The sequence below is a fragment of the Gossypium raimondii genome, chromosome 8 (genome assembly GCF_025698545.1).
Source record: "Gossypium raimondii isolate GPD5lz chromosome 8, ASM2569854v1, whole genome shotgun sequence".
Taxonomy (NCBI): Eukaryota; Viridiplantae; Streptophyta; class Magnoliopsida; order Malvales; family Malvaceae; genus Gossypium; species Gossypium raimondii.
In genome coordinates, this window is record NC_068572.1 from 57,251,811 (window position 1) to 57,262,614 (window position 10,804).

Below are 10,804 nucleotides of genomic sequence, written 5' to 3' on the forward strand. Positions count from 1 at the left end.
AAATTGGCCTACCTTGTGTGAAGCATCCAAGGCCATACCGCTTGCAATGGCTGAATGATAGTGGGGAGGTAAAAGTATCTAAACAATGCTTAGTTTCATTTTCCATTGGTAGATACTCTGATAAAGTTTTGTGTGATGTTGTTCCAATGCAAGCTGGGTACATATTACTTGGACGGCCATGGCAGTTTGATCGACGAGTAAATCATGATGGTTTCCTTAACCAATATACATTTGTGTTCCTCGGAAAGAAGTTTACTTTGACTCTACTTCCTCCTCAAGAAGTCTACAATGATCAACTCAAACTTGCTAGTGAGATGGGTAAGGGAAGTGAGGTAAAATCATTAAAAATGGCTGAGAGTAAAGAGGCCCTTAGTGTTAAAAGCCAACTTAAAGGCCCAACATTGGTAAGTGATTGCACACACAAGCCAGGAGATGAGAGAGTGAGTTTATTCGCTAGGTTTCGAGATATCAAATTTACTCTTTGTACAAAACAAATATTTGTAATTATTAGGTTTAGAGAAAACTTTGTTTTGACTAACCCTAATACACATTTGCCTAGTTGTTTTGTTGATCTTTTGTAGGATTTTAAGGATGTATTTCCTTCTGAAATGCCTAAGGGATTACCTCCTTTACGAGGGATTGAACATCAAATTGATTTTGTGTCTGGTTCGAGTATTCCGAATAGACCAGTCTATCGAAACAATCCTGAAGAAACTAAGGAGTTGCAAAGGCAAGCTGAAGATCTCTTAGAGAAAGGGTTGATTCGTGAGAGTCTAAGCCCTTGTGCGGTCCCTGTACTTCTCGTCCCAAAAAAAGATGGTTCTTGGAGAATGTGTGTTGATTTTCGTGCTGTCAACAAGATTATGGTAAAGTATCGATATTCAATTCCTCGATTAGATGATATGTTGGATGAGCTTAATGGTGCATGCATTTTCTCTAAAATTGACTTAAAAAGTGGTTACCATCAAATAAGAATGAAACAATGTGATGAATGGAAAACTGCTTTTAAGACTAAGTATGACCTGTATGAGTGGTTAGTCATGCCATTTGGCTTAACTAATGCTCCTAGCACATTCATGAGATTAATGAACCACATACTTAGACCTTTTTTAGGAAAATTTGTCGTTGTGTATTTTGATGACATACTGATTTATAGCAAAACTTTGAATGATCATGTTGGGCATGTTAAATTAGTATTAGATGTGTTAAGGCATGAACGACTCTTTGCTAATCTTGAAAAATGCACCTTTTGTATGGATAAGCTTGTTTTTTTAGGTTTTGTGATAAGTTCTACAGGGATCCATGTGGATGAGGAGAAGGTAAAGGCAATTAAAGAATGGCCTATCCCTAAAACTGTTTCTGAGGTAAGGTCTTTCCTTGGGTTAGCCGATTTCTACCGCAGGTTTGTTCGTAACTTTTCCACAATTGCTTCGCCTTTGACTGCACTTATTAAAAAGGATGTATCTTTTCATTGGACAAATAAGCAAGAATTAGCATTTAATGAACTTAAAGATAAATTGTGAAATGCTCATATTCTTGTTTTACCTAATTTTGAAAAGACCTTTGAGATTGAATGTGATGCTTCTGGTGTAGGTATAGGTGCCGTCCTCATGCAAGATAGTAAACCACTAGCCTACTTTAGTGAGAAACTTGGTAGAGCACATTTGAACTATTCGAACTATGATAAAGAGTTGTATGCCTTGGTAAGGGCACTAGAAGTTTGGCAAAATTACTTTTTACTAAAGGAGTTTGTGATTCACACTGACCATGAATCACTTAAGCACTTAAAAGGACAAGGTAAGTTGAACAAGCGACATGCGAGGTGGGTTGAATTCATTGAATCTTTTCCTTATGTTATAAGGTATAAGAAAGGTAAAGATAATATTGTGGCTGATGCTCTATCAAGGAGGTACACTTTACTTAGTACTTTGCATACTAAGTTATTAGGTTTTGAGTATCTCAAAGATTTATATGCCACTGATTTTGATTTTGCAAGCATTTATGACGCATGTGAACATGGTGCATTTTACAAATTTTATAAGCATGATGGCTATCTTTTTCGAAATAATAGACTATGCTTACCAAAGTGTTCAATGCGAGAATTGTTGGTTCGAGAGGCTCATAGTGGTGGTCTTATGGGTCATTTTGGAGTCACTAAGACTTATGATGTTTTACATGAGCATTTTTATTGGCCTAACATGCGAAAACTTGTTGAGAAAATTTGCTCTACTTGCATTACTTGTAAACAAGCTAAATCCACTATGATGCCTCATGGTCTATATACTCCTCTTCCTGTTCCTAGTTCACCTTGGACTGACATTTCAATGGATTTTGTAATAGGTTTACCAAGGACAAAGCATGGACGCGATAGCATCTTTGTGGTTGTGGATCGATTTTCTAAAATGGCTCATTTCATTCCATGCCATAAGACTGATGATGCAACCCATGTTGCCGATCTATTTTTCCGTGAAGTTGTGAGATTACATGGAATCCCAAGGACTATCGTTTCCGATAGAGATGCAAAATTTCTTAGTCACTTTTGGAAGGTGTTATGGGGTAAGTCAAGTACTAAACTACTTTACTCTACTGCATGCCACCCTCAAACTGATGGTCAAACCGAGGTGGTAAATCGAGTTTTGGGATTTTTGCTTAGAGCCATAATAGGTAAGAATGTTAAATCTTGGGAAGAATGGATACCCTATGTTGAGTTTGATTATAATCGTTCTGTTCATTCTTCCACAGGTTTTACTCCTTTTGAGATTGTATATGGCTTTAATCCACTTACTGTTTTAGATTTGCTTCATTTACCTTTGAATGAGATTGCTAATTTAGATGGTGAAAGGAAAGCTGATTTAGTGAAAGAGATCCATGAGAAGGCTCGTAAAGCCATTGAGAAAAAGAATGAGTCCAATGCACATCGAGCTAATAAAGGGCGAAAGCAAGTCTTGTTTGAACCTGGAGATTAGGTATGGGTGCATATGAGGAAGGAACGATTTCCTTCTAAGAGAAAGAATAAACTTGATGCACGAGGAGATGGACCATTCCAAGTACTCGAGAAAATAAATGACAATGCTTATCGCATCGATCTTCCTGGTGAGTATAGTGTTAGTGCTACTTTCAATGTTTCTGATCTTTCTCCTTTTGAATTTGATGTAGGTTCAAATTCGAGGACGAATCTTCTTGAAGAGGGGGAGAATGATACGAGCCAAAGAGGTGACACTCAAGGGGTTGTTTTTTCTTGTGGTCCAATCACTCGAAGCAAGGCACGACAATTAAAATCAAAGATGAATGCTTTTGTCCAAGACTTTGTTGCTACAAATTTAATTCATCATGTTCGTGACATTGACAAATACGGGAATGCAATTCACTAGACCAATCTTGGAATAGTGAAAGCCCATAAATTGGTGGATTAATCTTTTATGTATCTTATTAATATTATTATTTACTTAATTTTCATTGGTTGGGACACATCATTTATGAGTTAAGTAATTTTATTGGTTAGGTTATTATTTATGTATTTTCTTAGATAATTTTAAAGAGTTTTGTTAGGATTCAATTACTCTTTAAAGAGTTTTTATTAGGATTCAATTACTCTTGTAATTTGCCTATAAATAGGCTTGTTTTCTACACATTGGAGGACATAAAAAAGAGAGTATTTGTTTTCTTCCAAATTTGTGTGAGGCAAATTTTTTAGAGTAGAGTGATTCTTCTCTTGCTATTAGTTTGGAGTTTGTTACTTTCGAGGGTATTTCGGAGTTACAATTATTCAAATTTCTTTCCCGTTCATCGGTGTTTCTAGAGGTTCTTCTTCTAGGGGTTTCGTAAGGAGCCGCTCAATCATTGGCGTTTTTGGTTGCAAGTTAACCAAGGGTTCCATAGGGCAAATCTATCATATTATTATTATTATTATTATTATTATTATTATTATTTAACTAATTTTATTTATTCTCGTTTTTATTTCTAATTTGTGTTTCTCTTGTGTCTAGATCCGGGGTTTCCGCATCAGTTATTTACTCCTTGGATGAAAATAAAAGCTGTTTATGGGTCATGTCACACAGTCAACCTAATCGGCTCATTTTAAATATAAGTGATTAAAAAATAATATAAATCATTTTATATCTAAATTTAATTATAATATTAATATTAATTTATATAAATATTAATTTATAATCAAATATTAATATAAACTTTTAAGTTTTATCATTATAAACATTAAAACAAGTTCCTAATTGAAACAATCCAACCAGTTTAAAGCAAATAAATTATTAAAAATAAAACATAAAAATATTTTTTAAAAATATAAAAATTAGTTCAACTATTGGTTCAATTGATTTTTAGCCTGATTCAACCAATTTTTACTGGTTTGTGGGTCAATCAATTTTTTGCATCTCACTGAACCAATACCCTAGCTAATTTTATTGGTCGATATGGTCCAATTTTATTGGTCGAAATTGTCCAATTTAGACAGCATTGAAATTTGGAATTTTTTATTTTTTGAATTTTAAATAGTTTTAGTTTTCATAAGTTTAGAAATTTTTAAAATTTTATTTTTCTTATTTACTTTTAAGCGGTAAGGATCAAATTAGAAAAGAATAAACATTAAGGGGCTAAAAAGAAATTTTACCTTATCTTTAATATCCCAAAATTAAAGTATATTTTAATGAGATATTTAAACGTCAATTTTGTAAAGAGAGAGTGAAAAAGATGTAAAGTTTAGTGGATTAACTAATATTTTGTGTTTTCTTTGAAAGAATAATTGAGTATAAGATGTGAAGAAATCAAAGCAATAATAAGATTAAAATTAAAATCACACTAATAACAAAAATTAAGCTATAAATTTGATAGTTTTGAAATTGCATCAAGTCTCTCTGCTCCCCAGTCCCCACTAATCACGCCCATAAATCAATCTTAATTTCATTATTGTTCAACAACACCAATTAAATCAATTTTTATATGTTTGGTGTCCATCCATTTTATTAATAATAATAATAAAACTTAGACAGCTAAAGCTTTAAAGTTTAGTGGATAAATTAATATTTTGAAAGAAAAAAAAAGACCACACAACAGGCTGACCAAAGTTATTTATCACAATTACTTACAACTTGTTTGCAATTTACAAATTATAATACACGCGGATTCTTCTACAGTTAATTTTTGTGTCGAAGATAAATATTATTTTTGGACTAAGCTGAATCAAAGGCCGAGGAATCCCTGCAAGTAAAAACTTCGCTCCTGTAAATTTTCTATAACCTGTCCTACCAAAACTCTAGTCTTTCTGAATTATTGTCTTATTTATAAAGTTCACAGATCCCCTTTTCTTCTTTTTCAATTCTCTCTTTTCCATCTTCTTCACAGACTCGTATAATAGAGTCATTTGCAAGGGGCAGTGTGACGATGGGAAGAGGGATCAAAGGCAGTGAACTGTTGCCTTTCACGCTACAGTTCCTGAGAGGAAGATGGTTTGCACTTTTTGCATCCTTTCTAATCATGGCTGGAGCTGGTGCCACATATCTATTTGGAACCTACTCCAAAGAGATCAAAGCTACACTGGATTATGATCAGACAACGCTCAATCTCTTAGGCTTCTCAAAGGATCTTGGTGCTAACGTTGGGGTTTTTTCCGGTCTTATTGCTGAGGTAACTCCCACTTGGTTTGTTCTTCTAGTTGGTGCTGCATTAAACTTCGGAGGGTATTTCATGATATGGTTAGCTGTGACTGGTAGAATAGCCAAGCCAAAGGTTTGGCAAATGTGCATTTACATCTGCATGGGAGCCAATTCTCAGAATTTTGCCAACACTGGAGCTCTTGTCACCAGTGTCAAGAACTTCCCTGAAAGCAGGGGTTCAATGTTAGGCCTGTTGAAGGGCTATACAGGGCTCAGTGGAGCTGTAATGACACAAATTTACTTAGCTGTATATGGAAATGATTCCAAATCTCTTATTCTTCTTATCGGATGGCTTCCTGCTGCAATTTCCGTAATATTTGTATATACAATTCGGACAATGAAGCCAGTTAGACACCCGAATGAGATTAGAGTGTTTTACCAGTTCCTTAGCGCCTCCATTTTGCTAGCAGTTTTTCTCATGCTAATAACTTTGACAGAGAAACTAGTTACTTTCTCGAAAGCAGCATATGCTGGGGCTGCCACAGTGGTTTGTTTCCTCGTCTTTTCCCCTCTCTTTATTTCCGTTAGAGAAGAATTGCTCATTTGGAACATGCAGAAACACCCAATTGGTTCTCCAATGGAGATAACAGTAGACAAGTCAACCCCTGAAATAGTTGAATCCAAACAAGTGGTTTCCATGCCTGGTTCTCCAAAACAGGGTGATGAAAAGGTAGAAAAGTCTTGTTTCTTAACCATTTGTGACAGGCCTGAGAGAGGAGAAGACTACACAATTTTGCAAGCACTGACAAGCCTTGACATGTGGGTTCTGTTTCTTGCAACATTCTGTGGACTTGGAGCAAGCTTAACAGCAGTAGACAACTTGGGGCAGATTGGTGAATCCCTTGGCTACCCCAACAAGACAGTTACTTCCTTTGTGTCCCTTGTTAGCATCTGGAATTTCTTCGGAAGGGTGTTTTCTGGATTTGTCTCTGAAACACTAATTGTAAAATACAAGGTTCCACGGCCACTCATGATGACCTTGGTCCTTCTACTTGCCTGCATTGGCTACGTCCTGGTTGCGTTTCCAATGCCAGGTTCACTCTATGTAGCATCCATCATAATTGGATTCTCATTTGGTGCACAACTGCCGCTGATTTTCGCCATCATTTCCGAGCTTTTCGGCCTTAAGTACTACTCCACATTGTTCAATTGTGGACAGTTGGCTAGTCCTCTCGGCTCATACATATTTAACGTGAAGCTTACTGGGTATCTATACGATCGAGAGGCAATGAAGGATCTTGCTAAGAAAGGTCTAACACGATCCTCAGTGAAAGCATTGACCTGCATTGGCAGTCACTGTTACAGGCTACCGTTTATAATCTTGACTTTTGTTACCTTCTTTGGAGCCTTGACGTCTCTAATTTTGGTGGTGAGAACCCGAAATTACTACAGAAGCGATATATACAAGAAGTTTAGAGAAAATGCTGAGAGTTTATGAGACAACAAAATGATCATTTGGGATTAGCATTGATAAAATAACAGTATTGTTTCTACCATATTATCCCATGTTGCTATCTGTATACCATTTTTTATGTATTATTTACAGCTTCCTCGCTCATAATCGAAAGATTCTTGCACAATATCCAAATTTGTGGATGAGTACTTTGTTGGGATTACCACCCTCTCTCCCCAAATCAAATGTCTTCTTTCTGTCGTTTTGTGCTAGATTCTGTGAGTCACGGGTGGGCAAGTCACAACTTGTGATCTCTAAATCGTTTGTTTATAGAATTTAGGAGCTGTAATTTCAGGACAGTTTTCCTTGAATTCGGCCCAAGTTGTAGGACACTCACTTCACGTGGGGGGATTTTCATACGTTGATTGGTCAGCCAAAGCCAATCCCCAAACGTTAGTGCCTCTTGCTCCATTTCCCACTATGCATTCACACTAATTTATATATAATGGCTCCTACCATATGTATTATATCTCAATCCGGAAACATAAATATATGTTTGAGTGCATTTAAAACTATATTCAATTAAATTAAAATTTAATCGGTATATTAATAATAATTAATAAATTAAAATTCTTTTCTGAAAAATAATATTGCATACTAAAACTACATCATTATTATATGATATTATCGAAATTTTTAAAAAAATATTTTTTAAATAGGTGTCACCGTTGATTTTCCTTTAACAATTTAATCTGCATTTATATTAAAATAAACAACAATAACTCGAAAAATAAACTTATTGCTTGAAAAATTGAGAAAGAGGACTGACGAAAGTGGTGTGGTTTTTTGGAGTTGGTGAGTGGTCATTGTTTCAATTTTTTTAATTGGAATAATTCCAAACTTTATCCTCCTGTTTTACAAAATCGAGAAGTTGATCTTTTATCAAAATAATATAAAATTAAAAAAGTTATTTTCTAAAATAATATGGGTGAAGGATTATTTACTAAATTGGTATGACTATAATATCATATCATTAAATTTATATTTAAAAATTGTGATAATTCTACATTTAAGATAATTATAACCTATCAGAAATTGAAGTTATAAGAATCAAACATTTAAAATTAATCATAATTTAAGTTAACAATTTTGTGTTCATTTTAAATAGATTTATTATTTAAATAGAAATCTAACCATAAAATATAGGGAAAAGTTAAATATAAATATATTTATAATTATTAGTTAAAAATTTTAACCTAAAAAAGAAGTGCTAATTTTTTTTTTGTATAAATCCTCATGGGCTAGGTCAGGTCGAGCCCAAGCATGATATTAATAAACTTATGCTTATCCAAACCCAACCCATCTCGGAATATCAGTCTAAATTTTTGCTTACGCCTACCCATATTTTTAAATGGCTAACACAAAACCCATTTTAGGCCCGCCCATATTGATTTTTATAAATTTTAAAATATTTATTTTAATTTAATAGTAAACAATTTTATATTTTTTTTATTTATTATAATTTTATATATAGTTATCTTAATTTTTTTAATGTTTACATTATAGTAGTATTATATATTATTATAAATTTAATTTTTATGCCTTATAAAATACATAATATATAAAAATAACATAACATAAAATATTACAAACTCTAAAAATAAACTGGGTTTGGGCTTTGGTCAAAGCTCGAGCCCTGGCCATATTTTAAATGGGCTTAATTTTTTTTACCTAATATTTAGATTAAGGCATAATATTAATAGAGTTGGTATTTAGTACATTGGTAGTGTACTTTTTATTTTAGTTTACAAGCAGTCTTAAAAATTTAACATATATTTGTTTCTCTTAAATATCTTTTTTTTTAACATTTTACTACACCATTGCAGAACACTTGTCAACCTTTAACCTTACTATTGACAGGATATCAAATATTTTCCTATATCAATAATAATATAATTTGACTTACTTTTAATTGTGTTAATTGGTTTCAAACTATTAAATGGCTTTCATATCCGTTGAAATAGAAAAGAATTTTTTTTATCGAAATCAAGGTGTTTATCTTTGATAACAATAATTAATTTTTTTTATCACAAATTTAGTTCACCATAAAATGTGGTTCATTTCGAGGATTTGAACCTAGAATTTACCCCAAATTTAACAAGGCCGTAAACCTAGAAAGTCTTCTTAATGACAACCCACTTTTGTTTTTTTGGATTATTGCAGCTTGAATGCAAGGATAATGCTTCACAACTAAAGCACAGAAACTGTAATTCTTACTTTTCATCACTACAATAATGTTACAATGCACATTATTACTTGCCAAAACTGGAAAACTACGCTCATTTGCTGCTACTAGAATTAGAATAGATTCTCAAACATGGACTGTTATGGATCCATTTCATCATCTTTGATCCCTAAAATTTTAGATGATTTGCTTGTATCTACTAGAATATTGTAGACTGTGTCTCACATTTTCCTCGCGATGTTATGAAGAGAAGACTGTTGACGTTGTAATGACGAAAGACGTTCGAAACAGAGATAAAATAGAGATGACATCTCGACGGTGCAACCCATGACGTTGCAATGATGCGACGGTTTCCTAATTCAAAGCAGTTGCGTAATTAAACTTTCAATAGGTTATTTTTCCCTATTAAACTCTAATTATTCCAAAGATGTTTTAATCAGATTAGAACTCTAATCTTAGCCTATAAAAAGGGTTTTAGTAACGCTAGACAAATAATCATCATAACATCAAAAGGTTTAGTGAACTTTAATGGAATTTTGTGTTTTTACCCAGATAACTTTGTATTAGGGGTTAGGGTTTATTTCAAATATTTTTCATCTTGTACTCTTTATTTATTTGCTCATTAATAAAGTTTCTTTTGTTCGTGGTATTTTATCCTTTTGAGAGGAGAGTTTTTCCAATCAAAATAATGCTAATTATATGGCATCATGGTTCTAGTACTACTACAAATAATAATAAGCTATTGTAATGGAGCCCTAATTTTAAACTAAATCTAAAATATTCAAAAGAAGATGGAAGATGGAGATGTAATTTGTAAATATAATATTAAATATAATAATTTATTTTTTAATTTAATATTAAATTAAATATTTTTCATTTCAATTAAAAATAACATGCATGATAATAGAATTGTTAAGATTTTTTAAAGGAGTAATAAATTGGGATAATTGCAATTTCAAAATGTAAGAATAGAACTAAAATTGCAAATTCAAAATGTAAAAATGAATAAACTAGTCGATAATTGCAAGAAAACTTGAGCAATGCTAAGAGAAATATCAATTGCTCGTAGAATTACAAAAGAACAAAGATAAAAACTATCTTTCTGCCGTAATTCAATTTCTCTATATCTGCGGGGTCTTGTCCTGAGAGATAATCAACTATCTTTTAACCTCGTACAACAAGTGGTTTAAGTCCTAACACTCACCAATTTAGCAACCTTATTATTGCACCTAAAGATCTAGAACTCTCTCTTTTTAAGTTTTCCTCCTCAAAACTTAGTTTGTAAATCAAGTGAACAAACATGTTGACATACAAAAAGGAATGCCTAAAGAAGATATTAAGTGCCAAAGCTCTCTGTATAACACTTATACAAATCCCGAGATATATATGCTTTTCGACTTACTAACATACTACATCAATTACAATCAATCCTCTCATTAAATTAGCAAAATAAACAAGTAACATTTTAATAAAATCCAAATTAGTATGGAAGTCCTCAAA

General features: G+C 32.9%; 1 protein-coding gene across 1 annotated transcript; it reads left to right on the forward strand.

Annotated features, from left to right (window-relative positions):
* Positions 1 to 5,179: 5,179 nt before the first annotated feature.
* LOC105792418 (protein NUCLEAR FUSION DEFECTIVE 4) lies at positions 5,180 to 7,246 on the forward strand. Its single transcript, XM_012620997.2, has one exon. The coding sequence runs from the start codon at positions 5,395 to 5,397 to the stop codon at positions 7,102 to 7,104; it is 1,710 nt and encodes a 569-aa protein (XP_012476451.1). The 5' UTR covers positions 5,180 to 5,394; the 3' UTR covers positions 7,105 to 7,246.
* Positions 7,247 to 10,804: the final 3,558 nt, after the last annotated feature.

What these genes read in the sequence shown, in the direction of transcription:
- LOC105792418 (XM_012620997.2), top strand. Translation starts at nt 5,395, where the DNA reads ATGGGAAGAGGGATCAAAGGCAGTGAACTGTTGCCTTTCACGCTACAG.